This window comes from Pristiophorus japonicus, chromosome 16 (genome assembly GCF_044704955.1).
Source record: "Pristiophorus japonicus isolate sPriJap1 chromosome 16, sPriJap1.hap1, whole genome shotgun sequence".
NCBI classification, from domain to species: domain Eukaryota; kingdom Metazoa; phylum Chordata; class Chondrichthyes; family Pristiophoridae; genus Pristiophorus; species Pristiophorus japonicus.
The window spans coordinates 45,337,317-45,365,172 of NC_091992.1; the positions used below are offsets into that span (position 1 = coordinate 45,337,317).

The 27,856-nt window shown below is 43.7% G+C and overlaps 1 protein-coding gene across 2 annotated transcripts in view; it reads left to right on the forward strand.

Annotated features, from left to right (window-relative positions):
- baz1b (bromodomain adjacent to zinc finger domain, 1B) overlaps positions 1-27,642 on the forward strand; it is a 76,493-nt gene extending 48,851 nt beyond the window's left edge. For both annotated transcript variants that reach the window (XM_070857279.1, XM_070857280.1), the window contains 7 exons: positions 3,648-3,824; positions 9,954-10,101; positions 12,081-12,228; positions 13,181-13,296; positions 14,501-14,655; positions 22,266-22,372; positions 27,033-27,642. In XM_070857279.1, coding sequence (XP_070713380.1) covers positions 3,648-3,824; positions 9,954-10,101; positions 12,081-12,228; positions 13,181-13,296; positions 14,501-14,655; positions 22,266-22,372; positions 27,033-27,468 — 1,287 coding nt within the window. In that variant the 3' untranslated portion in view covers positions 27,469-27,642. The remainder of the gene's footprint in view (positions 1-3,647; positions 3,825-9,953; positions 10,102-12,080; positions 12,229-13,180; positions 13,297-14,500; positions 14,656-22,265; positions 22,373-27,032) is intronic.
- Positions 27,643-27,856: the final 214 nt, after the last annotated feature.

The window sequence follows — 27,856 nt, forward strand, 5'->3', positions numbered from 1 at the left end:
CCTCCCCTCCTCCTCCCCCTCCCTCCTCCCCTCTCCCTCCCCCTCTCCTCCTCCCCTCCCCTCCCCCTCTCCTCCTCCCCTCCCCTCCCCTCTCCTCCTCCCCTCCCCTCCCCCTCTCCTCCTCCCCTCCCCTCCCCCTCTCCTCCTCCCCCTCCCCTCCCCCTCTCTCCCTCTCCTCCCTCCCCTCCCCCTCTCCTCCTCCCCTCCCCTCCCCTCTCCTCCCTCCTCCCCTCCCTCCCCCTCCCCTCCCCTCCCCTCCCTCCCCTCTCCCTCCTCCCCTCCCCTCCCCCTCTCCTCCTCCCCTCCCCTCCCCTCTCCTCCTCCCTCCCCCTCCCTCTCCCTCCTCCCCTCCCCCTCTCCTCCTCCCCTCCCCCTCCCTCCTCCCCTCTCCCCTCTCCTCTCCTCCTCCCCTCCCCTCTCCTCCTCCCCTCCCCCTCTCCTCCTCCCCTCCCCCTCTCCTCCTCCCCTCCCCCTCTCCTCCTCCCCTCCCCCTCTCCTCCTCCCCTCCCCCTCTCCTCCTCCCCTCCCCCTCTCCTCCTCCCCTCCCCCTCTCCTCCTCCCCTCCCCCTCTCCTCCTCCCCTCCCCCTCTCCTCCTCCCCTCCCCCTCTCCTCCTCCCCCCTCCCCTCTCCCCTCCCCCTCTCCTCCTCCCCTCCCCCTCTCCTCCTCCCCTCCCCTCTCCTCCTCCCCTCCCTCTCCTCTCCCTCCCCTCCCCCTCTCCTCCTCCCTCCCCTCCCCCTCTCCTCCTCCCCTCCCCCTCTCCTCCTCCCCTCCCCTCTCCTCCTCCCCTCCCCCTCTCCTCCTCCCTCCTCTCTCTCTCTCTCTTCCCCCCCCCCTCCCCCCCCCCCAACGCCACCTACCTGTAAATCTGGTGCTGGGGACAGGCCGGCAGCCTTCGGTCCCGAAAGGCCTGCCTGAAGCACTTTCACACAGGCAGGAAGATGGTTTATTTAATCTTTTCTTTGCTTATAAATGTTTATTCAGGTTGGATTTATTTGTATAATATTTGTATAAGTATAAATAAGGATTTATTACAGAATTTAATGACTTCCCTTCCCCCCCCCCCCCCCACCTCGTTCTGGACGCCTAATTTGTAACCTGCGCCTGATTTTTTAATGTGTGGAACAGGTTTTTTCAGTTCTACAAAAATCTTCACTTGCTCCATTCTATTTTAGTTTGGAGTACGTTTTCACTGTGGAAACTTTCAAATCAGGCGGCAGTGGCCGGACACGCCCCCTTTTGAAGAAAAAATTCTGTTCCAAAGTAGAACTGTTCTACTTGACTAGAACTGCAGAAAAAAAAATGTGGGGAATTGCGATTTCTAAGATAGTCCGTTCTCCACCAGTTGCTCTTAAAAATCAGGCGCAAATCATGTGGAAACTTGGGCCCTATGTCTCCACCCCTGCTTCAACCCATCTACTGCTGAAACCCTTATCCATACCTTTGTTTCCTTCAGATTTAACTATTCCAACACATTCTTGGCCGGCCTTACAATTGCTACGCTGTGTAAACTTTAGCTCATCCAAAACTATACTGCCCGTATCCTAACTCATACCAAGTCTCATTCTCCCATTACCTATATGCTCACTGATCTGCATTAGCTCCCAGTCGAGCAACGCCTCAGATTTAAAATTTTCTTCCTTGTGTTCAAATCCCTCCATAGCCTTGCCCCTCCCTTTCTCTGTAAACCTACAACTCTCCGAGAACTCTGCATTCTTACAATTCTGGCCTCTTGTGCAGTCCTGATTTTCTTTGTCCCACTATTGGCGGCCGTGCACTCAGCTGTCTAGGTCCCAAGCACTGAAATTCCCTCCCGAAAATTTTCTACCTCTCTTCCTTTTTAAGACACTTCTTAAAAATGTATTTCTTTGACGAAGCTTTTGCTTACCTGTCTTAATCTCTCCTTATGAGGCTGTGTCAAATTAGGTTGAATAATGCTCTTGTGAAGCACCTTGAGAAATTTTACTATGTTTAAAGCTGCTATATAAATGCGAGTTGTTGTTGTACAGGAAGGGCACCCTCTAAATGGAGGGGATGAATATGGATGAGGGTTTCAGCAGATAGGAGCTGTTATGGAGTTGAAACAGGTGCCCTTTGTGATGGAGAGGATGTGGGCTCAGAAACTGCTTGGGATCAAACAAGACACCGAGGGTGTGAACAATGGTTTCAGCCCGATACAGTGGTCAGGGGTGGGTGGGGGGTGGGTGAAGGGAGTGCGTTTGCAGTCAATAGGGAGGGTATGGAATTTGTGGCAGGGATTAAGACTTTAGTCTAAATATTTAGCTGATATTCCTAAAGGCAGGATCAGGGGCATGCTGCATCACCAGCGAATAGCCTGCTGACGCTTGCTATTTTGGCTAGTACATGAAGAATAGCCAATTGGATGAGCTAGTGGAGGGCAACTGGAGCTATATACCTGATGGAACTCGGCAGCTTTTAAAAGTCAAGTAGACAAAATTGATACCAGAAACAACTTTAGTCCCATCTGTGCTGGATTGGAACAAAGGTGAAAGGAAACCAGAGTTGGCCCCCAATTGTAACAAAAATTTCAAGTTGCTTTGAATCTAATCTAATTTGGACTTTATCCAATATGCACATGGTGGATGCAGTGGGACTTGGGAGACGTATAGGAGCTGTGCACTATATAAGCCGGATATGAATAAATCGACAAATGAATGCTGGGATAATTTTTATGATATTTACTGCACAGTACAGAGCTGGTGGAAGTATTAGCCATCGAGATACGGTAACTGTGTTTGTATGTAATGCTGAAGCATCTACTGAGTTTGCTGGCTGCCCCGATGGTCAGTTGGTAAAGTTAGTGTATAACTGAGCTATGTCGATCAGAAGGCCCTGGTTCGATTCCTCGACTGTCCTGAGTTAGCTGATCTCGGTTACGGTGGCAGCAGGGGCATCAGCATCCCTTGGCTAGGGAGCAGAAAAACTGGTCAGTGGGCTTGCCCCTGGTCAGCCTTCTGACACCTGCTGGAGATTTGTATGCACAGTTTGGATCAAATGTCCTCACATTGGAATAGTTTGTAACGCTCAATGCAGCGGTTCACATGCAGAGGTTCACATGAAGGTGGCCACATGGCTGAGGTACCGGGAGAGAAAAAAATAAAATCGCTAGTGGTTCAGCGAATTTATCCAGCAAGAAAGAACTTGCATTGATGTTTATGTTCATGTCCTTGGAATGTCCCAAAGCACAGTGCTGCCAATGATTTACTTCTGAGGATTAGTAACTAGTTTTCCAGGGAATTGTGGGAGCCAATGATGAGTTAGTTACACAATGACGAGTTCATCTGTTTTTAGTGGAGTTGGTTGAGGACCGGCTGTTGGCCAGATCACTTCCTGCTCTTTTTCCACTGGTGCCATAGGATCTTTTAGTTGAGCCATATAGAGGACAGGCTCAGACACATCTATATTGGCCCTTTCTCTTTTTCCCCCCTTACCCCCCCACCCCTTACCCCAACTGGTGGTCACATGCCTGCTAACATTTGCTATCAAGGCTCAAGTGTGAATGGCAGCAGGTCAGTGTACTGGAGTGAGGCTAGTGCCTGTGGGGCCATACTCCAATAAAGAGAAGAAAATAATTTAATAGTTAGAAACATTTCTGCTTGCTAATCTTCTCCTTGTACCCTCTGCCAGGTACGCTTATTGGAGAGTCTGAAGGATTTGGGAGAATGTGTGATCACACTGCAGGAGTGCATAATAAAGAAATTCCTGCAAGGTTTTATGGCTCCCAAGCAGAAGAAGAAGAAGGCAGGGGAAGAAGCAAAAGTTGAGGAAGTAGATGAGGAGAAGAAAATGGCTGAAGAAGCTAAGGTAAGTTACGGAATTTCACGCTAGTGACTGAGAAAAGGTTTCGATTAGGGTATAGTTGGTAGGTTACTTCACTCACATGAGCATTCAACTTAATTGAAGTCTAACAGAATGGAAATGTGCGTTACCCCAGATTATAGCCTGTAGTCCGGGGCTGTGCATTTCCTGCTTTCTTCGCCCCACCTTGTGTATTGTGCAGTTTAAGTGAACATAATATGGAAATTTCACACTCTCTGATAAACTTTGCTGAAATCATAATGAGGTTGCTATATTGTACACTGTTAATAAGTTCTTCTATAAGGGATAGAATGATGGATGCAAACTGTCTTTGTTGCTCAGCATGCTATCAGTGTTGTCGAGAGACTGAATACAGCTGTAGTTGCATTGTGTCAAAGTGTCCAGCAGGGAGCAATGTGAGTTAGTGTAACAACAGGGTAGTCATTCACTTGGTGCAATTCTGGAGAGGGGCCAGCGTCGAACAGGCAGTAATCGATTACTCACGTTTATGAAGCGGGGTATTATGCTACTAGTTTTGCTTCAGTCATGAGGCTGGTTCTACTTTAGGGTGTTGGTTGGTGTTATTCCCCAGTAATCAGTTGTTGCTCAATAAACACATGGAATTAATCCAGCCTTGTGTGAAGAGTGCTGATTATTAATCTCTACTTGTATACCCAGTGGCAGCAAGAATAGATTGTAAACTGAATCAAACTATCGGGGTAAACTCTGGTGTAACTGATACTAAACTGGGTGGCGGTGTGAGCTGTGAGGAGGACGCTAAGAGGTTGCAGGGTGACTTGGACAGGTTAGGCGAGTGGGCAAATACATGGCAGATGCAGTATAATGTGGATAAATGTGAGGTTATCCACTTTGGGGGCAAAAACACGGAGGCAGAATATTATCCGAATGGCGGCAGATTAGGGAAAGGGGAGGTGCAGCGAGACCTGGGTGTCATGGTTCATCAATCATTGAAAGTTGGCATGCAGGTACAGCAGGCGGTGAAGAAGGCAAATGGTATGTTGGCCTTCATAGCAAGGGGATTTGAGTATAGGAGCAGGGAAGTCTTGCTGCAGTTGTACAGGGCCTTAGTGAGGCCCCACCTGGAATATTGTGTTCAGTTTTGGTCTCCTAATCTGAGGAAAGGCATTCTTGCTATTGAGGGAGTGCAGCAAAGATTCACCAGACTGATTCCAGGGATGGCTGGACTGACACATGAGAAGAGACTGGATCAACTGGGTCTTTATACACTGGAGTTTAGAAGGATGAGAGGGGATCTCATAGAAACATATAAGATTCTGACGGGACTGGACAGGCTAGATGCGGGAAGAATGTTCCCGATGTTGGGGAAGTCCAGAACCAGAGGACACAGTCTTAGGATAAGAGGCAGGCTGTTTTAGGACCGAGATGAGGAGAAACTTCTTCATTCAGAGAGTTGTTGATGCCAGTTCATTGGATATATTCAAGAGGGAGTTAGATATGGCCCTTACGGCTAAAGGGATCAAGGTGTATGGAGAGAAAGCAGGAAAGGGGTACTGAAGGAATGATCAGCCATGATCTTATTGAATGGTGGTGCAGGCTCGAAGGGCCGAATGGCCTACTCCTGCACCTATTTTCTATGCTACTTTGGAGAGTAGCAGATGGCAGGGAGTGATTTCAGTGTTATTTTCGCTGCTGGTTCAAAAAGAATTGGCATATTTTTCCCCCTTTCTCTCCCTAACCTGTTGCTGGGATAACGGGCGAAACTTCGAAAGTGTAAAACTGGTGGCATCGAATCAGCTGCCCATTATACACCTCGACCAATTTCTTTCGACTCTGCAGAAGTTAAAGGTTCCACCTTTGGGTTCCACAGGTAACCGCAGCCATACAGTGCCTCATTAAAGTGGCTATCCTGCATGTTTTGTCATGCAGGCATCACCACAAGGCCTGATCCTATTCACCTGACCATCACCTTCTCGAATTACTGAAATAAAGAGCAGCACCTCTCTCATTTTCATCTTTCTATCTTTCCTCCCCATACCCAGGAGTGCTGCAGCCATTTGTAATACCCTAACTGCTACAGACCACCAAACAGTAGGTTTGGGACAGTATCAAACAAGAAATTAGGGATGCATGCAATAAAGGTACAGCAGGACTTTAATCTACATATTGATTGGGCTAACCAAACTGGTAGCAATGCGGTGGAGGAGGATTTCCTGGAGTGTATTAGGGATGGTTTTCTAGACCAATATGTCGAGGAACCAACTAGGGAGCTGGCCATCCTAGACAGGGTGATGTGTAATGAGAAAGGACTAATTAGCAATCTTGTTGTGCAAGGTCCCTGGGGAAGAGTGACCATAACATGGTAGAATTCTTTACTAGGTAGGAGAGTGACACAGTTAATTCAGAAACTAGGGTCCTGAACTTAAGGAAAGGTAACTTCGATGGTTTGAGGCGTGAATTGGATAGAATAGACTGGCAAATGTTACTTAAAGGGTTGACGGTGGATAGTCAATGGCAAACATTTAAAGATCACATGAATGAACTTCAGCAATTGTACATCCCTGTCTGGAGTAAGAATAAAACAGGGAAGGTGGCTCAACTGTGGCTAACAAGGGAAATTAAGGATAGTGTTACATCCAAGGAAGAGGCATATAAATTGGCCAGAAAAAGCAACAAACCTGAGGACTTGGGAGAAATTTAGAATTCAGCAGAGGAGGACAAAGGGTTTAATTAAGAGGGGGGGAAATAGAGTATGAGAAGAAGCTTGCCGGGAACATAAAAACTGACTGCAAAAGCTTCCATAGATATGTGAAGAGAAAAAGATTATTGAAGACAAATGTAGGTCCCTTGCAGTCGGATTCAGGTGAATTTATAATGGGGAACAAAGAAATGGCAGACCAGTTGAACAAATACTTTGGTTCTGTCTTCACGAAGAAAGACACAAGTAACCTTCCGGAAGTACTAGAGGACCAAGGGCCTAGTGAGAAGGAGGAACTGAAGGATATCCAGGTTAGGGAAATTGATGGGATTGAAGGGCGATAAATCCCCGGGGCCTGATCGTCAGCATCCCAGAGTACTTAAGGAAGTCGCCCTAGAAATAGTGGATGCATTGGTGATCATTTTCCAACAGTCTTATCGACTCAGGATCCGTTCCTATGGACTGGAGGGTAGTTAATGTAACACCACTTTTAAAAAATGGAGAGAGAGAGAAAACGGGTAATTATAGACCGGTTAGCCTAACATCAGTCGTGGGGAAAATGTTGGAATCAATTATTAAGGATGAAATAACAGCACATTTGGAAAGCAGTGACAGGATTGGTCCAAGTCAGCATGGATTTATGAAGGGGAAATCATGCTTGACAAATCTTCTGGAATTTTTTGAGAATGTAAATAGTAGAGTGGACAAGGGAGAACCAGTGGATGTGGTGTATTTGGACTTTCAAAAGGCTTTTGACAAGGTCCCACACAAGAGGCTGGTGTACAAAATCAAAGCACATGGTATTGGGGGTAATATTCTGACTTGGATAGAGAACTGGTTGGCAGACAGGAAGCAGAGAGTCGGGATAAACGGGTCCTTTTCAGAATGGCAGGCAGTGACTAGTGGAGTGCCGCAGGGTTTAGTGCTGGAACCCCAACTCTTTGCAATATACATCAATGATTTGGATGAAGGAATTGAGTGTAATATTTCCAAGTTTGCAAATGACACTAAACTGGGTGGCGGTGTGAGCTGTGAGGGGGACGCTAAGAGGCTGCAGGGTGACTTGGATCAACTGGGCCTTTATACATTGGAATTTAGAAGGATGAGAGGGGATCTCATAGAAACACATAAGATTCTGACAGGACGGGACAGGTTAGATGCGGGTAGAATGTTCCCGATGTTGGAGAAGTCCAGAACCGGGGACACAGTCTTAGGATAAGGGATAAGCCATTTAGGACTGAGATGAGGAGAAACTTCTTCACTCAGAGTTGTTAACCTGTGGAATTCCCTGCTGCAGAGGGTTGTTGATGCCAGTTCATTGGATGTATTCTAGAGGGAGTTAGATATGGCCCTTACGGTTAAGGGGATCAAGGGGTATGGAGCGAAAGCAGGAAAAGGGTACTGAGGGAATGATCAGCCATGATCTTATTGAATGGTGGTGCAGGCTCGAAGGGCCGAATGGCCTACTCCTAGTTTCGATGTTTCTATCCCTACTGAGAACAGAGAGCTCAGCACAGAGCTGGGATCATCCCTGGGAACTTCCAGTCTGGTGTCAGTCATCTGAAACCTTTGATGTTACTACTTTGCATCCAATGCCAGAATGCTTTATTTAAATGCTTTACCTGATGATTATTTATTGATAAAGCTAGAAGTGATTAATCCACTTATATCAGGTCATTGTACTTCAAAAACTAAATCAAAACCGAGCATAGAATCGACGCTGTACAGCAAGGCTGTAATCTAATTCTGGGATTGGTAAATCAGTCGCATTTCAATACAACCTGGACCTCTCAATTACTTCACAGCCCTCTAATTACCTCCATGTCTGCATTTTCCTCAGACAGTCTCAGTGAAATGTATCGGCTTTGCACCTTGTTGTTTGCACCTCTGCTCCAGTGGGTGCAGCTGCTCACCTGCTGAATGACAAACCAGCTGTTGAATGGTAGTTCTGTGTGACAGCTTACTGTGTAATATGGGGGGAAATCATAGGTTGTGTGAAAACATAAGTATAGTATTTTCCCTTCAAAATTGGCAGTAAATATCTTAATTGTACAAGGAATTTCAATGTTCAAGAAAGTGAGGATATCTCTCAGTATTGAAGTTAAATTAGATTGCCACTCAAATTCTTCAGTTCCATCAGAAATTATGCTTTCTATGGCGCATAGCCAGTGAATTCTAGAAAATATTTGGTTCCGTATTGTCATGTACACACACACTCTGTTGAAATTAAGACTCATTGCACCTACTCTAATTCATGTTTTTATAGGATTTCAAAACTTTGGAACTGCTGTCTTGCTTTTTTCCTACAAGTTTTGCATCGCCTAATTATAACTGGTTTACTTCACCTTCCCTTTTACTCTATTCAACATGCACTGTGACTTACCATTCACCTTAGTTTATCAATTAAAAAAAAAACCATTGAAACCCCTCCAAGTTTATGTATAATTGGTAATAACCTGTTCTGTTGCATATTTTAACCTGGTGCTTTGGTTCACTGGTAAACGAGTGTGTAACTGAGCCTTACAAACCAAAAAGTATGAGTTCAGTTGCCAGTCTGTGCTCTGTTAGCATGGCAGGATGGGTACTATGATTGGCCTTTGTGCGCCTGGGCTAAGGCGAGGGCAATCGTCCAGGGTTCGACTTGTTATCTCTTGGCCTCTGCTAGAATGTGCTTATCTAGTGAGGTTATGATTAGAATCTGAGGCTCCCGAAAAGCCACCCAACACTCGCTGTCTAGGCTCACAGTTGAAGATTGGCCACTTGGGCTTGGTAGAATTGGTTGTAGGAATGAGAACCTGCTTTGGGAGAGGCTTGTGATGGCTGTTTTCAACTATTTTTATTTGCATCAGGTTAAAGGTAGAATAAAATGCCAGAAGGGAAAATGTTGGTATAAAGTACTCCATCTCTACAATTCTTCGATGCATCTAATTTTTGAGACGTTCACATTTCTCCCAGCTATACGATGGCATAAACCAGGGGTGTAACAACTGTTGTGATCAAAAATGATTGTCCATCCATGCATGTGTGTTTCATTCTCTTTGAAGGTAGACAGACCATTTTATAAGACGAGGCCAGATATGAATCATTAAGCTGCTTTATTTCACCGCGAGTGAACATAGAGTAACAGTCATTATTGAATTCACTTGTGTTTGAGAGCAACCTATCTTTGTGTGATAATACAAAATGATGCTATGCTTCTCCACGTCAATGGATTGTCTTAACTTAAACAAAATGCCTTCTATCTACTCTTCTGTATATTTCTTTTGAGCCTGGGCAAAGCTTGTCATTGCAGCTTTCTGTTTGATGATTTAACTGGTTTTGCAGCCTTTGCTAGACCTCCCTGACTGCCTGTGTCTCTGTTTATTTATCACCGTGCTTCGATCAGGAAATGACCAGAGACTTTTCCTGGTTCTAAAGTTTCTTGTTGTGTAATTGCCTCTTTGCTAACTTGCCCACAGGTTGCTTCCGCCCTGGAGCTATGGAAAGGTGCTATCCAAGAAGCTCAGACCTTTTCTCGCATGCATGTGTTGCTGGGAATGCTGGATGCATGCATCAAATGGGACATGTCGACTGAAAATGCCCGCTGTAAAGTGTGCCGTAAGAAGGGTAAGCACTACAATTACTGGGCTCTCCTCCGTGAACTGATTTTTAAATGATAAGCGTTGGGAAACCGATAGAAAGAAGCACGATTAGATGTGTTTCAATGGCCATCTTCAGAAGTATAGATTAAAAAGAAATACAAAGCTGGTCAATTTGTATCCGAAGGAGAAAATCTAGCTTAATATGGTTTAAAACTACTGACCACTTCAACGAAGATTTTCATACGGGAATATTACTTGTCCTTCCTGTTGTCCGATGCAAGCGGACCTGCTTTGATTGTAGCATTTTTGAGGATTATTTCAGATTTTGCCCAATACTATGCTTTGAGCATTATCTCATTCGCACAATGCCAACTCCACCTCATTAGCAAAGTACTGCTCATTTTTCTTGGCTTCTGTGTTCATATCAAATAAAAATTAACTTGAAAGTCATTCAAAAGTCTAATGGAAATGCTTTTTGTCTAAAGCGACCCTCCTGTTGATAAAATCAGTACTTTTAGCTTAAATTTGTTTTACTTTATACACACCATCAATTTTATTTATGCCATGCTGACCCTTGGAGGGATTTCCCTGCTAGCTGACTGCTGTGTCCTGGAATAACTCTAAACGGCGGGGGAGGGAGGTCACCATTTCAAACCAAGCTGAGAGCTACTTAGGGGCCCACCCACACCATGCAAGTAGATGTGGAAGACAGTTAAGATATTTCATTCTACAATGGAAAGGGTAATACTTTTGAATAAAAGCTACTCTCTTTCTTTCTGCTTTATTTTTTTAAATTGGTTTAATTACTGTTTAACAAGATCAAGGTTGCAGCTTTTGAGGTTACGACTGCAATATTGGGTTGCTGTCAGGGTGCAACAAACACAACTAGTGTTTTTACTTTTAAAACCTTGATTTATGAAGTTGCTAATAAAACGATCATTCTGGTGATTACTTCCAGTTACTCCCTCAAACTGCAACCCGACTGCATATGGGGGCATTCCTACATCCCCCTCAAACTCTCCATTCCTCTGACTCTAGCCTCTCTCCCATCCTTTCACCACACCATTCACAACCATCTGCGATCCACTCTCTCACTTCCCTTCCTCAACCCCATGCCTCTTCACCTTCTCTTTCTTAAATCCCACGCTTTTGATCAAGATTTTGAACGACCCTTGTATAAAATGCCTCGTGATTCTTTTCTACATTAAAAGCTGCTTTGTGAATGCAAATGATTGCTTTGTGTTGTGTTAGTAGTGTGAAGTAGTAGGATGGGACATCAACACAGGTGGTGTGAAGTGTTTGATTTGTCAGTGGTCAGTTCAAAACACTTGATCTACTTGTGCAATTTCTGACTGGGATTTCATTGATAAAATGGCAAGAGTTCAGCAATGTGTGCATTCGAAAGCAATTTGTCCCCCCCCCCCCCACCCCCCCAACTCAAATGCATCATTGTTTTTTTATTTGCTTATTCATATTATCTGGGTGTCTTGGGAAGATCGATGAAGTGGTTGCTTGCTCTCAGTTTAGCCTGTGTATTCATAAACAGTCCAGTAAATCAAGGGTTCGCCCAAAATGTGACTAGTGTTTCATCAGACTTTGTTTTTTCCCTTTAAACAGGAGTTTGGGTAGCCTTGTTAATGCAAAGCTTTGAAATTGGCTTGGAACTGAGAAAGAGAGAATTTTGTTTGCAGTTTACCTTTTTCCGGGAGTGTGGGATGTTCTGGTTTGGGTTTCGCAGGGCATCGGTCGACAACCTGTATCCCCTTTTCCCATCGTGGTGTGCCTACAACTAATGGTAACATTATTTAGAAACCTATTGTAGTTCTCTGGGAAGCGGAGGAGAATTGACTTGATTCTTTTAACATTTTACTATATATTATGAAAGCATGATTGTCTTTAGTCTTTATTTCAAAAAACTGACCTAACTCTTAAGACCCGTATGCATTTTCCACGGTCTGGAAACCCAGATGTGTGTGGCTGACGTTTTGTTCTGTTGCTCCCTAGGTGAAGATGACAAGCTGATCCTGTGTGATGAATGTAATAAGGCTTTCCACTTGTTCTGTTTGAGACCAGCCCTCTACGTAATACCAGATGGAGAGTGGCTCTGTCCAGCTTGTCAGCCAGCCACAGCCAGGCGTGGCACACGTGACAGGTAACTATACAGTTAGCATACCGCTACAGCGTCTGTTGTCTTCTGATCTTCTATAATCTTTTACACACACAATTATGCTGCTGAAGTGGATTCCAACTGATGCAACTGTCTGTCAAAGTTTTCAAAAACTTGCCTACGCTTTTCATTTGCATACAAGGTCATATTAGACCAGCCCACTGGGTTGTTTTGGCATGAGTTCTTTAATAATCAGTTCCTTTGACCAGTGATTTACTTGAGTTACATGCAGACCTACTCTAATGCAGCTCAGTTTAAAAAAATTTGTTTACCTTTTGTTCGCTGTCTCATTCTGTACCTAGCTGCCCTTTTTCTCTCTGAAGTCCACCTCTGGCCACAGTGCAGAGCTGGAAAGCTATGAATTGAGGCCCAGGGACCCATACTCGACAAAGAGTTGGGGATTGGACAATTTTTGGAGCACAGCTGCCCTTCGCTAGTCTAGCCAGAGATTCTGCTGTTCAGTCAATGTGGAAACTAGTGACAACACACTGAGCATGACTGTGTCCAATCATTGAGTGTGTGATTGGTGCGAGCACAGTGCTTTCTCTGTCATGGTGCTTTAAAATGAGGTTTTATTTTTAACATGAAGCTTTGAAATTGCCTTAGAACTGACTTAATTGGGTTTTTTTGAAATTCGGGAGACCAAATGTTTTACTTGGGAGCAGGGATTTTTGTTGAAGAAAATAACCTATTGTTCTCTATTCTATCTCAATGGGTAGGAACTGAAGAGAAGGGGGGATGTTTTTCTAAGTATTGCCAAAACAAAACTTTCACTGATTCAGTGCATAAATCTATTTTTCTGTTTTTAAGAACTGCAGTTTGCCAATTGAAATGTCTAATCTAGTAAGTAATGTTTGAGTGCATGAGCCTAAAATCATACATTTTAAGTTTAAAAAAATATATATTTATATCTCCACCTGCTATCACTTCCTTTTAGAAATTATGCTGAGGAGGACGATGAAGATGAGGAGGAGGAAGAGGAGGAGGAGGAAGAGGAGGAGGAGGAAGAAGAGGATGAGGACTATGAGGAGCGAGGAGGGCCGAGACTTAGATGTAAGTTGTGACCTTAGCCGTCTGCCTCCAGGGAATAATTGTGAACATTTAGCAGATTGGGTTTTGAACTTGGAGTGACTGGCTTGTGTCTGACTGGAATCAAGGGGTCCTGTCTCCGCCGCCTCCCTAAATTACTTTATTGTGTAAGCTGCTAAATGCTATGATTCGGATCTGGACAATTGAAGGGAATTAAACTATTAGACTGGAAGGATTTTTTTTTTTACAAATTAATCAAACCAGCACTTGACTATTCCTCTTTTTTACATTTTTATTTGCAATAACCCCTGCGTGGAATATAAAGTTTATTGTGTGTCCTACAACACTGTCATTCCCAAAATGCACTTTTTTTCCATTTTGCAGAAATCTGAAAAGTACAGGTACCTTTTTTACTTTTGTTAAAAAAGTGATTTGCCTGTTTCGCTCTAGGTTGCCCACTTGTAGCTGTACAGAACAGCTGGGACAACTCCCTCTCGTGCATTTGTTTGGATATTTATATGGTGGGATTTGAGTGTCTTATCATTTCATGGGTACGATGCGTTGGAGCTGCAAAGCACTGCACTGCCCTTGACCTGTGCTTAGTTTAATTTAAAGATATTAATTACAGTTTCTCACATGCACAACAATGTTGTCGTAAGGAATAGAATTGAATAAGCAGCATGGAATTAACTAGGAAAGGCTTAAAATTAAAATTAACCTGGTGTGGCATTGAGTTATACAGCCCAGAACTGTCCCAGGCTCATTCCATACCTTGCACTGCTAAGCTAATGTGGAATGACAGCAGGGGTGCTACAAATGGCCTTGGTGATTCTTGCGCTAAGGAAAGGAAAGATCAACCAGACTTCCACGTGCTAATGACATCCAATGGCTACGTTGCTATTGGATTAGAACAGTGTTGGGTTCAGCCGTGTATTTGTTCAAGGGCAAGGTATTGGAGGAGCCTGTGGAACTGTTCTAACAGGCCAACAAGAGGAGAAAATTGTGACGAAATTTCCATTAAAACTAAAGTTTACCATTTTAATAATTAATTTCAACATAATCCTGCTATTCTAATTTTGACATTGGAGGGGAGAATGATGGGCTGAGAGAGTTGGTAGTATGCAGCTTCAAATCAAACAACAACTTTGCTGGAATGCCACTTGAGTGGCCAGCATGAAAGGATCTGTGTGCCAGCATAGTGATTGTATATGAATTTTGCTCTTTACAGCGAGACCCAGGAAAGCTGCCAAAGGAAAACTAGCCCCTCAGACCCGTCCTCAGAGGCAGGCCAAACAGCTGGGGAAGAAACAGTCCCCACACGGTCACAGTAGAAACACTCGACACAAGACATCACCTGTCAACGGCGTGGACATTGATGAGCTGGTGAGTGCCAAGCTGCCAAGTGTCAGAATTTCAGGGCTGGCAACAAGAGAATTATAAAATGAACAGGTGTTTGTCTGCAAACCCTTTAATCTTGTATTGTGTACTGCAATCCAGACTCAAGATAACAGATATTCAACTCCATGGAGACAGACCAACCAGTTTGTAGCTTCTTGAGCAATGCCTCAAGGAAAACATGAAGTCGTTTTTGTTTTAAACAAAAATGTGTGTGCATTCTCTCCTTGACTTTCTAACCACCAATTCATTTTTCATTTGATCTGTTTACTTCAGATTTGTATTAAATCTAAATAATGCTTGTATAAATGTCAGATGTATTCCAGGGTCCATGTTAGCCTTGTTATCAATTGAGGAGCAGGGAAGTGAGCCCAGGAGTGTCCATCCCGAAGACTGACAAATGGTACAGGCCCTCAAAACCGGTTCCCATAAGTCAGCACCTTCAGCAGGAGAAGGAGTGATTACATATTAATGTTCCTGACAGCGGGGATAGAAATGTTCTAGTATAATCTGCAAAGGTCGAACTATACAAAGTAACGTGTAGCATTTCATTTTGAAAGCATTTTGCACCCCCACCCCCTGGTTGCTGAGCAGTACAAGCAAGAAAAGTCTCCAGCTGTGCTGATCATACTGGGCACTGGTAGAGTTGGTCTCAGTCAGCCTGGATTTGGGAGGAGAAAATTGCCTGCGGTTTAAATCCTAGTTCTCCAATTAAAGCACATGGTATTGGGGGTAATGTACTGACGTGGATAGAGAACTGGTTGGCAGAGAGTCGGAATAGCAGGCAGTGACCAGTGGGGTACCCAGGGCTCAGTGCTGGGACCCCAGCTATTTATGATTTAGATGAAGGAATTGAATGTAATATCTCCAAGTTTGCAGATGGCACTAAGCTGGGTGGTGGTGTGAACTGTGAGGAGGATGCTAAGAGACTGCAGGGTGACTTGGACAGGTTAGGTGAGTGGGCAAATGTATGGCAGATGCAGTCTAATGTGGATAAATGTGAGGTTATCCACTTTGGTGGCAAAAACAGGAAGACAGAATATTATCTGAATGGTGACAGATTAGGAAAAGGGGAGGTGCAACGAGACCTGGGTGTCATGGTACATCAGTCATTGAAGTTTGGCATACAGGTACAGCAGACAGTAAAGAAAGCAAATGGCATGTTGGCCTTCATAACTAGAGGATTTGAGTATAGGAGCAGGGAGGTCTTACTGCAGTTGTACAGAGTCTTGGTGAGGCCACACCTGGAATATTATGTTCTGTTTTGGTCTCCTAATCTGAGGAAGGACGTTCTTGCTATTGAGGGAATACACCAGATTGATCCTGGGATGGCAGGACTGACGTATGAGGAGAGACTGGATCAACTGGGCTTGTATCCACTGGAGTTCAGAAGAATGAGAGGGGATCTCATAGAAACATATAAAATTCTGACAGGATTGGACAGGTTAGAGGCAGGAAGACTGTTCCCGTTGCTGGGAAATTCCAGAACCAGGGGTCACAGTCTAAGAATAAGGGGTAAGCCATTTAGGACCGAGATGAGGAGAAACTTCTTCACTCAGCGAATTGTTAACCTGTGAAATTCTCCACCGCAGAAAATTGTTGAGGCCAGTTCGTTAGATATATTGAAAAGGGAGTTAAATGTGGCCCTTACGGCCAAAGGGATCAGCGGGTATGGAGAGAAAGCAGGAAAGGGGTACTGAGGTTGAATGATTAGCCATGATCTTATGGAATGTCGGTGCAGGCTCGAATGGCCTACTCCTGCATCTAATTTCTATGTTTCTGGTCCCCTCTTGGAAGTGTTGTGTGAACATAACGTGAGGACTGGCAGCCCTGTAGTTGAATAGACAACAGTTCTCATCATCAAGGCTTGCAGGTGTAAATGGCCACATGGGTGAACTACTGACAGGCAACCTGCACCCACAAAACTCTACCTCGGCAAAGAATCAACTCTTTCAGAATGGAGAAAATGATCAAGGGAGAAAATGCATAAAATCATATCCATGGATTTGAGTTTCTTCAGAAAAAATGTTTTTGCTGCAGAAAAAGCATGGGTTTACTTGACCAATTTTATACAGTAGGAATTGCCCCAATTAAAATTGACATTTAGCCGAGATATGTATACATCCACAACAAATTAGTTTATGCTTGCATTGTGATTGGGAGCTTTCGCAGAAACTGCCTTTCAATGGGTTTTAGATCCTTTGGGGGCAGCATTGTAAGGCTGTTATCACTGGACCGATGCACCATAGATTGTGACGTCGATTGGCTATCGGCAAAATTCACGTCCTTCAAGACCACAAACTGGATGAAGGACAGATGAGGCAACTGTGGAGTAGGCCCAAATCAGACCATATCCGGTTTAATGCAAGGCACATGTTGGCCTTGGAGGTATGCTATCAATCGGGGAGTGCGGCTGTGGGCACAGGATTGTCCATCCTGATAACCGGTACAGGCCCCAAAAGCTGATTGCAGACGCGTGTGGAATTCTCACGGTCAGTTCTCATGGTCACCTACAGCACAGAGTTGCCGGCCAGCTACAGGGGACAGTCATTTACTTCTTTTCATGTGAAAGATTCTTTATACTTTATTTTTTTTTAACTTGGAGGCATGCTGGCTGTTCAATCAAAGGCAACATCGTTGTTGCATTGCCAGGACTTGGCTGTGGGGACATGGCATTCATTTCCCAAATATCGGCTTTCATTATTCACTTGAGGTCCTTGAAAGTAGTGAACAGCAGGGAGGCTCCTAAAGATTGGAGAAGCCGTCATGTTCCATATGTTCTCATGTGATGAGGGCAGGTATTCGAACAGGGAATCAACTGTACTTGTCGCTTGTGTTTGCAGTTTATTTGTTCTCTAACGCTGAATGCAAGATCTGATTTAGTGAATTCATCAAGTAGCAAATTATTATGGATCACCACCTCCTTCCCCCTGAAAGTAGTAATCAAGCTGTTATTAAATGTGTGGTATTTATTTTTTTTAGTTACCTTGCCTACCAGCTGTTGACACATTATTTCTCATTGGCTGCAGTATGTTCACTCCCTACAACTTTGCTTTATTTAAAAATACATTTCTAAGGATGGATATTACACTCCTTGGCAAGTGTAGAGATATTTTTCCTGCTGCAGCTTGTTGATATCTTCCAAACTAATTTCAAAAAATGAACTGCAACACTGACAAACTCATGGGTCATGAGTTTTCTTAACTAACAATATTTACAACATAAAAAAACGCGTATAGTATGACCGTCAAGTGTACATGTGTCCAGAAAAATTGAAACTATATCCCTGCAACCCTCCTTCCAACTAATTCATTAAACAGGAAAAGGGGCAATTGTACAGAAAATGCTGGGATTGTGTAGTGGATCTGTTAGCATCTGAAATGTTGTGGATGGACTTATCTATTGATCTGAGCAGATCTGTTGAAAGGTATGTGTCTGACTTTAAAGATTCTGATGGGCCTGATGGATATTTTTGGTATGCTTCTACTATTTCAGATAGGCTAAATGGCCTCCTTTATATGTACTTAACTTTGTCTGTCTCCTTCCCACTGACTCTTTTGTGCCCGACAGTTTTGCTTTTCCCCTGCTCTTTGTTTCTTTCCTACTCTGTCTCAATTTCTGTCCGTAACTCTCCTTATTTTTCCATGGAGACCAGAAGCAAGACTCTAGGCCACATGGCTCTTCTCTTGAGCATCAGAAGAATCCTGAAACTCCTTTCTGAAGATTGTATACATCGCAGAAATGCAAATCAAATTATAGGCTAGGACCCTGCTCTAATCACAAAGAGTCTTTTAAGTTATTTTCTTGTAAAATTGTGAGCTGGGTTTGAGAGAGCTGGGTGGGGGATGGATTTCAACTGATGTCCATCCTGTCTCTGCTCTTGGTCCCAGACCTGACGCTGCTGCCTCTGAATTGCTTCAAAGAAGCTTACAAGGCTAAAAGGTTCAAATCTGAGCTGCAGTTGGTGTCTCCTGCTCACTGCAGGATGCACATGTAAGAGAAAAACATGAGGGATCTGGTCTTGGAGGAAAGGTTTGGGACCTGGAAGCGGGCAGGCTTGAGAAAGCGAGCCTGGGAGCAGAGCACCAGGCCACGGAAGTCAGCAAATAACGAATACCAAATCTTGCCCCTGGTCCCTGCCAAGCATATCCTTAATGGCAACCAATTAGAAAACGGTACCTGTGACCAAGTCGATTTTAAATTGGTAAGATAGGTGTTGCCCACGGATCATTCAGATTCCAGAAAATGGATATTCAGAGACAATTTAGCAGCCTTGAGGATTACCATTCTCTGCATCTCTTTTCTCCCCCCTCCCAAGTGTTCCTTCTGACCCAGGGTCATGAAATTCTTTCTTTTGAGAGGCATCCCAGCTATGCTGTTGGGTCTTTTCTTCTCCTCCAACTTGGAGTAGGTCAAGCAGGAGACGCCAGGAAATTATTCTGGTCTCGACAAAGGGAACAAGAAATCAGCGGAAGATTTCTGACAAATATCTCGGCAGAGATGCTCTTGAACCCTTAGACTTTGTGGATTATTGAGAGATGATTCATAGTTTGTTAAGAGGGTTTAAAATAGGACTAAATGTATCTGTAGGCTGGGGGGTCCAATTAGTATCAGAATCCCAGCAATGCAGCCGCAGGCTCGGACTGTTTGTACTGCTGACAGTTGTTACTGGCCTGCTGGGGTTAGTGAGAGTCGCGGCACTCTGACAGCTGCCCTGTTGTACTTCAGCCAAACAGAAGTGGGGTCGTCTTTCACGGACGGCAATTATCAGGAGACCAAATAAACAGTATGTACAGACCCGACCTGATAATCCAACCTCATTTGTCACGGACAGATTTCTGCAGGATAAACCAGTCCAGAGTGCGTTGGGGTGTGTATGTGTCTGCACTCGTGCGCACTTGTGGTAAGGGGGCAGTATAAGAAAAAACATGATATTCCTGTTAATAGGATTTTAGTGAGGCGTGTAAAGTGTTCATACTTGGTTGGTTTGAACTGTGAAAGAACACCCAGTATCATCATGGATGTTTCTCCACAAGCATTTGGAGCTGTGCTGCTGGTGATAGTCATGATAAAATACTGAAGATAGAACATCACACAAGTATGTTAACACAACAGTAAAGCATAATGGCTGAAGTGTGATAATGCATTAAAACCAATATGCTCAAACCTTGTGGTGATTGAGGATTGCTTTGACATTTGTATTTCAATATTTATCAATTTGGCTTCAAGTTGAAGTGTGTTGATGTTTGCATTATTGAAATGTGTGATTTTTTTTTTGTCAGCTAGGTTACTGATGCATGCTGTGATCTAACACCATGCACCAGTTTCCTAACCAAACTACAAAACAATCCACACAGGTAGCGTTTCTATTGGCCTGTCGTGGAGTCCACGTTCTCTGACCCTAGGGGCACATCCCACATATCCAAGTGCAGAAATATTGTATGCAGCTTGGCCCGAGTCTGGGCTTGAGGATCCCCAAGTGTGTGCAGGGATACTGTTGGTGGTCAATCAGCCCATCAACACCAAGTACCGATCAGCTTCCTGCTTCTGTCCAGCCAGGACCATCACCACCATTACGGCATTATTTTGCAGGGTCATTTGGAACTAAGTGGGAAGAATCTCCACTCTCATTGGCTGGTCTACCCATCTGGATACTATTAATGAGACTGGATGGATGGTCCATCAAGTGTTGGAGCACTGCATCTTCCGTTGCCAACTGTACTCTGTAGGAGAAAATTCCCCCCCAAACAAGTCCTGCTTACCATGCCTCAACCTCCCCCCATTAGATACTGGCCAGCATGGGTTTGAGCCCTCAGTGGGTGTAAAGCAGGGACCAGAAACTCTTCATAAGCACCCGGGTGAGCGGCACAATGCACAATGTGTGAGTGCATTGTCAGCATTATCCTGACCATAGTGCAGACACACTGGCAGTAAACTTCTGCAAGTTAAAGCTGTGCAGTTTCACATACTACATTTCACTTGTTAGTGTTATATTTAATTAATTCCTTTCACTGAAATGCAGTTGTTTAAAATTTGAGTCTGCTGTTGATGCCTTTTTGGGTTCAGTGGCATCAGTTGCTCCCAGTCTGAATGTCTTCTATAGGAGTTAACTTGACTATTACAATAACAACAGAATGTAATAGCGGATCTCCTTTTGATCTGAACCAGATATACGTGTACATTGCATGGCTATTTCTTCAATATCTCTAAAAGCAGATAAGACGAGACGATATGAATTCTAGGAGTTTATTTTAAGCTAGGTATCTGACTTTCTCTCTTGTATTCCATTTTTCTCTGAGGCCCTTGCTGCCTGACTGCCTCCATTTATGCAGCTCTCTCTGTTACTAACTCCCACCCCTAGCGGAACTCACCAACCTAACTTGGCAGTGACTCCTGCTAAGTTCAAATGAATAGAGTTGATGCAGCAGTGGCGAGTGTGAACGATGACTGGAACGTCAAACTATCATTGTCTCCAGCACACTGTTTCGGATGCCCTATTTGAAAACTAATTGATGCCTTTCTATTTGTGAATTTAACCCCTTGAGAGCAGGTTTAGCCCAGTAGTTACATTCATTGTTTGAACTCCTGCAATGTGACAACAGTAATGCAAGTTTGGATTTTGGTGGTGATCAGAACATGAAGCACAGAACAAGAAAAGTCAGTTCCTTCTGAAGACTGTGTATGATCTCTGACCAATCCATTAATCTCTGGAAAGAACGAGCTGGATAAGTGATCCCTGTTCCCCAAAGTTAATCAAGAGAGCTCTAGAATATTTGTCTGTTTCCACATCTCTGCCATTCTACCCGGATCTGAGACATTCGGCTGGCCTCCAGCAACACACGTGCTATCCTGGGCAGTCACAATGACCACAACTGGTATCTACATATGTAGTCATTACATAATTTACTTGTAGCTTTTAGACTAATTTACAATGGTGCCAAATTAGGGCCCTTTTGACCCTTGTCATCGGAGGGCAATAGTCTGAGAAACTGAGCTTTACACCTGTATTGCACAATTGCACCAAATACTGTCACATAACCTTCCACCATTCCATGATTAAAATACATGCATTACAAAGTACTCTGTGTAAAACCAAGGATTATAGTTGAGAGCTGTGATATTCTCTGAAATGTTAACGATTGTGGCTTCTATCTATAGGGATAGTATCAGTGACCATCTGTTCCCTCCAATTGTGCAGTGAGTTTGACCAATAAGTAGGCAAACACTAGATAATAGTGCCGGGTTTAATCCTGTTCTGTGCTGAATTGATATAGTGTAGAGGCAGTGGAAGTGGTTCTGTAGTTCGCCTGCATAATCTTGGACTAATGAGAAAATGAGCCAGGGTTCTTCCACTGATCACTAACCAGCGACCCCTGCTGGAAGAGCACAGTGTGGCCATTGGGTGAGGACAGGATCTGACTCTACTAATATGCTCGCTGTAGAGATTCATGCATGAATAATAGGCATTTGGGTGAGGTACCAGAAAGAAAAATACAAAGTAAAATCTGCTATTTTGACTACTTTTATAATTATTTTGGTGGGGAACGGAATATTGAAACACAGTTGCATTGCTAATCACTGATTTCTTGTGCTTGTAGGTGCGACGAGGAAGAAAATATAGATCACGGAGACTAAACCTGGAGCTGACAAAGTGTGAAGAAATCCTAAATAAATTAATCAGATCCAGATATAGCTGGCCCTTCAGGTAAAGGGGATAACATTTGCCACAATGATGCCCAGAGTCTTCATGGGGGACTTTAACCTTCATATAGACTGGGCAAACCAAATTGGCAAAAGTAGTTTAGAGGACGAGTTCATGGAATGCATTAGAGACTGTTTTCGAGAGCAATGTGTCAAAGAACCATCTAGGGACCAGGCTATTTTAGATCTAGTATTGTGTAATTAGACAGAGTTAATTAGTAATCTTGTAGTAAAGGGTCTTCTGGGGAAGAGTGATCATAATATGATAGAATTTCATATTGAGTTTGAGTGTGGTGTGGTTAAGTCCGAAACTAGGTTCTTAAATTTAAACAAAGCCAATTACATGGATATGAGGGGCGAGTTGGCTAAAGTAGATTGAGAAATTAGATGAAAAGATATGGGCCTAGAAATCCCGGTCGAGGTCTTCCTGCGGGCAAACCACTGAAAAAAGAGGGGGTGGGGGGGAGCGCACTTATTTGTTCCTGCTGCGCCTGCTTGAGATCCCGATCCTGAGGCCTTCACTCCCTGCGCGTCGCAGCCTGTGCTCGTAGGGACGTCCGTAAGCTGGAGTCAAGTGGCTCTGGGCAGCCAATCAAGGTGCAGTATTTGAATGAGACACACACCCCCCCCCCCCCCCACCAGCTCCAGCTTGACAGATCGGAAAAGCCGGTTTTCAGCGCATGCGCATTGCACGCTGAAAACTGGCTTTTCTGATGTGTCCGTAGAAACTTCGTACGGGCCCGGGAGATCGGGATTTCTGCCCAATGATGGTCAATGAGCAAATGGTGAACATTTAAAGAAATAATTCTAAATTGTCAATGAACATGCATTCCCTTGAGGTATTAAAAACTTCGAGAAAATGACTAACTAGAGAAGTCAGTGATAGTATTGGATTAAAAGAGGCCTAGTGTTTCTAAGAATAATAGTAAGCCTGAGGATTGGGAGTGTTTTAGAAACCAGCAGAGGATGACCAAGAAATTGATATAGCGCCTTTAACGTCCCAAGGCGCTTCACAACAGTGTTACAGACAAACAGATAAATTTGACACTGAGCCACAGAAGAAAATTAAGGCAGATGATCAAAAGCTTGTTTAGAAGTAGGTTTTAATGAGCGTCTTAAAGGAGAAACGAAAGATAGAAAGGCGTAGAGGTTTAGGGAGGGAGTTCCAGAACTTAGGATCCAGGCAGTTGAAGGCACATGGTTGAGCAGTTAAAATGAGGGATGTTCAAGAGGCCATAATTTGAGGAGCGCAGATATCTTGTGGGATTGAGGCTGAAAAAGACTAGAGATAGGGAGGGGCAAGTCCATGGAGTGATTTGTAAAAGAGGATGAGAATTTTGAAATCGAGGCGTCGTTTAACTGGGAGCCAATGTAGGTCAGAAAGCACAGAGGTGATGGGTGATCTTGACTTGGTGGGGTAAGTACACGGGCTGCTGAGATATGAATATATGAAAATAGAATATGAGAGTAACCGAGCAATAAATATAAAAACAGATTGTAAGAGCTTCTACATTATGTGAAAAAAAAGAAAGAAATTAGCGAAAGTAAATGGATCCATTAGAGGCAGACAGGAGAAATTATAATGGGGAATAGAAATGGCAGAAGTTAAACAAATACTTTGTTTTTTGCGTCTCCTTTGAAGACATAGTGAGGAACCAAGGGTCGATTGAGAGTGAGAAACCTAGAGTAATTAATATTAGCAAAGAAAAAGTACTGGAGCAATTAATGGGGCTAAAAGCCAACAAATCCCCAAACTTGAAGGCCTACGTGCTAGGGTTTAAAAGGAGCTGGCTACAGAGATCGTGGATGCTTTGGTTTTGATCTTCCAAAATTCCCTAAATTATAGACTGGTCCTGTGGATTGGAAGGTAGCAAATTTAACCACACTATTCAAGAAAGGGAGAAAGAAAATTGGGAACTATGGGCCAGTTAGCCTAACTTCAGTAGTAGGAAAAATGCTAGAATCTATTGTTAAGGATGTGTTAATAGGGCACTTAAATCATATATGATTTGGCAGAGTTAGCATGGCTTTATGCAAGGAAAATTATATTTGACAAATCTTAGAGTTTTTTGAGGGTGTAACTAACAGAATAAAAAAGGGGAATCGGTGGATGTAGTCTCTTTGGATTTTCAAAAGAGATTCGATAGGTGCCACATGGGGCTTGTTACACAAGATTAGAGCTTATGGTATTGGAGGTAATATGTTGGCATGGATTGAGGATTAGTTAACGGACAGAAATGAGAGTAAGACTCAAAGGGTCATTTTCTGATTTGAAGGTTGTAACTAGTGGAATACCGCAAGGATCAGTGCTTGGGCCTCAGCTATTTACAATCTATATCAATGACTTGGATGAAGGGACCAAGTGTAATGTATCCAAGTTTGCTGACGCTGTAAAGCTAGGTAGGAAAGTAATCTGAGTGGAGGACGCAAAGCGTGAGTATAATGTGGGGAAATGTGAAATTATTCAATTTGGTAAGAATAGAAAAGCATAATTTTTAATAGGTGAGAGACTTGTAAATGTTGGTATACAGAGGGATTTGGGTGTCTTTGTACATGAATCACAGAAAATTAACGCAGGTACAGCAAGCAATTAAGAAAGTAAATGGTATGTTTGCCTTTATTGCAAGGGGGTTGGAGTATAAGAATAAGGAAGTCTTGCTGCAATTGTATAGGGTCCTGATGAGACTGCACCTGGAATACGGTGTACAGTTTTGGTCTCCTTACCCAAGGAAAGATATACTTGCCTTGGAGGGGGTGCAACAAATGTTCACTAGATTGATTCCTGGGATTTACCAGGAGCAGATGGGATGCATCCTAGGATGCTGAGGGAATTGAGGGCGGAAATCGCGGAGGTACTGGCCATAATATTCCAATCCTCCCTGGATACGGAGATGGTGCCAGGGGATTGCAGAATTGCAAATGTTATACCATTGTTCAAAAAAGAGTGTAAAGTTAAACCCAGTAACTACAGGCCAGTCAGTTTAACCTTGGTAGTGGGGAAGCTTTTAGAAACAGTAATCAGGGACAACACTAACAGTCACTTGGACAAAAAAACTTGCGGGGAAAGGGCAGGGGAGTGGGACGACCTGAGAGTCGGCACAGGCCCGACGGGCCGAATGGCTGCCTTCTGTGCTGTAACCATTCTATAAGAGGATTGTCCTATGAGGAGAAATTGAGTAGAATAGGCCTATATTCTCTGGAATTTATAAGAATGAGAGGCGATCGCATTGCAATATATAACATTCTTAGAGGTCTTGACAGGGTAGATACTGAGAGGCTGTTTCCCCTGGCTGGGGACTCTAGAACTAGGGGTCAGTTTTAGGATAATGGGTCAGCTATTTAGGACTGAGATGAGGAGAAATTTCTTCAGAGGATTGTGAATGTTTGGAATTCTCCACCCCGGAGTGCTGTGGGTGCTCAGTCGTTGAGTATATTTAAGATTGAGATCGATAGATTTTTGGACTCAAGTGATATGGGGATAGGGCAGGAAAGTGGAGTTGAGATGGAAGCTCAGCCATGATTTTATTGAATGGCGGAGCAGGCTTTAGGGATCGTACTGTGTACTCCTGTTCCCATTTCTTATTTTCTTAATAGTTAAGAATGCTCTTGTCAGGTTTGTTAGCTGATCTGTCAAAGCAATAGTTGGGTGCTACAATTGGCCACTGCACCCCTGTGCGAGGAGATGAAAAGCTCCCTGCTTTTGATTATTCGGTGACCCCTGTTGGAGAGTGATGGTACATAAATGTTTACAGAAGCTATGATCAAGCTTGATTGCGATGCTCTGGGTAGTTAAACAAGGGTCACTTGGATGGAACACTGGAGGGCTGCTGACACCTGTGGAATTGTATCCCAGCAAGAGTCAATGTGTTTAAGACATAGCTCAAGACCCCTTTTATACACAGCTGTGCTGGCGACGCTTCACATTTCACAAAATAAGCAAACCTTGCTTTCCAGCACACATGCCACCAGGCCCAATCTGCCAGAAAAGTGATGGTAACAGTGGTGACCAGGCTGCATTCATATTGTGTCAGCTCCAACAGTTGCCATGATGAAAATGTGGTCGGAGCCTAGTGTGAGAGCAAACAAAATTGGGCAACACTTCCAGAGGAATGCAACCTGTTGTATGTTCAGTATGGTGTACAATTTACACTGGAACCGAGTGAATTTGATACAACTATTGGTTGTCCTTTTTCTATCTGGAGTTAAAGTTGAGCAGGTTGAGCCTATACTCATTGGAATTTAGAAGAATGAGAGGTGATCTTATTGAAACGTATAAGATTCTGAGGGGGCTTGACCGGGTAGATGCAGAGAGGATGTTTCCCCTCAGGGGGCAATCTAGAACTCGGGGGCATAGTTTTAAAATAAGGGGTCGCCCATTTAAGACGGAGATAAAGAAGAATTTCTTCTCTGGGTGTCGTGAATCTTTGGAATTCTCTACCCCAGACAGCTGTGGAGGCTGAGTCATTGAATATATTCAAAGTGGAGATAGACAGATTTTTGAACTACAGGGGAGTTGAGGGCTATGGGGAACAGGCAGGAAAATAGAGTTGAGGCCAAGATCAGATCAGCCATGATATTGAATGGCAGACAGGCTTGAGGGGCCAAATGGCCTACTCCTGCTCCTATTTCTTATGTTCTTACAAATTGCTTTTCGCCTTTTCTAGAGAGCCTGTGACAACTGACGAAGCAGAAGATTATTTTGAAATAATCACTAAGCCTATGGACTTGCAGACCATGCAGAGCAAGTGTTCATGCAACACCTACAAATCTGTCGAGGAATTTCTCGAGGACGTTAAGCTGGTGTTTAACAACGCAGAACTGTATAATCAGGAGGGTAGCCAGGTCCTCACCTGTGTGGAAAAAACAGAACGTTGTTTTATTGACATGTTGCGGAAGCACCTCCCCAACTACAGCTATAAACGTGGCAAACCACGAAAGAGTGTGCAGAAACGGACAAGGCTGGTGCAGGTAGAGCTGGTGGATGAGGATGAGGAGGAGGAAGAGGAGGAGGAGGAGGAGGAGGAGGAAGATGACGACGAGTATGACAGTGACGCAGAATCAAGTGAACATTCCATCCCACCGCGCAAGCGTCGGAAGTGATTTGAAAATAGCCAAGCTTTCTGAATAATGATGGATGTAGTAATTATTTTGGCAACTGCAGACATGTTTGTACTTTAAATGTTTACGTTGACTGATTTAAAATACTGGATCAAATACAAAGCTTCGACCTGACCTGGACATTTTCATAGGAATATAAAAAGGTTGAAATCAAAAGCTCTTATACATTTTTTTATCTCTTGTGGGGTTGGGAGAATTTGTGGGGCTGAGGGCTGGAAAGTTCCTTGTTTTGTTAAAAATGGTTGTAAAATTAAGCTCACAGACTAGGAGCTCTGTAGTTCTGATTTTATGACCACAATACAGAACTTTCACATCATAAACATTTCTGTCCCTTGGTATCAGCTTTCAGCATAGACACTTTCATATTTGT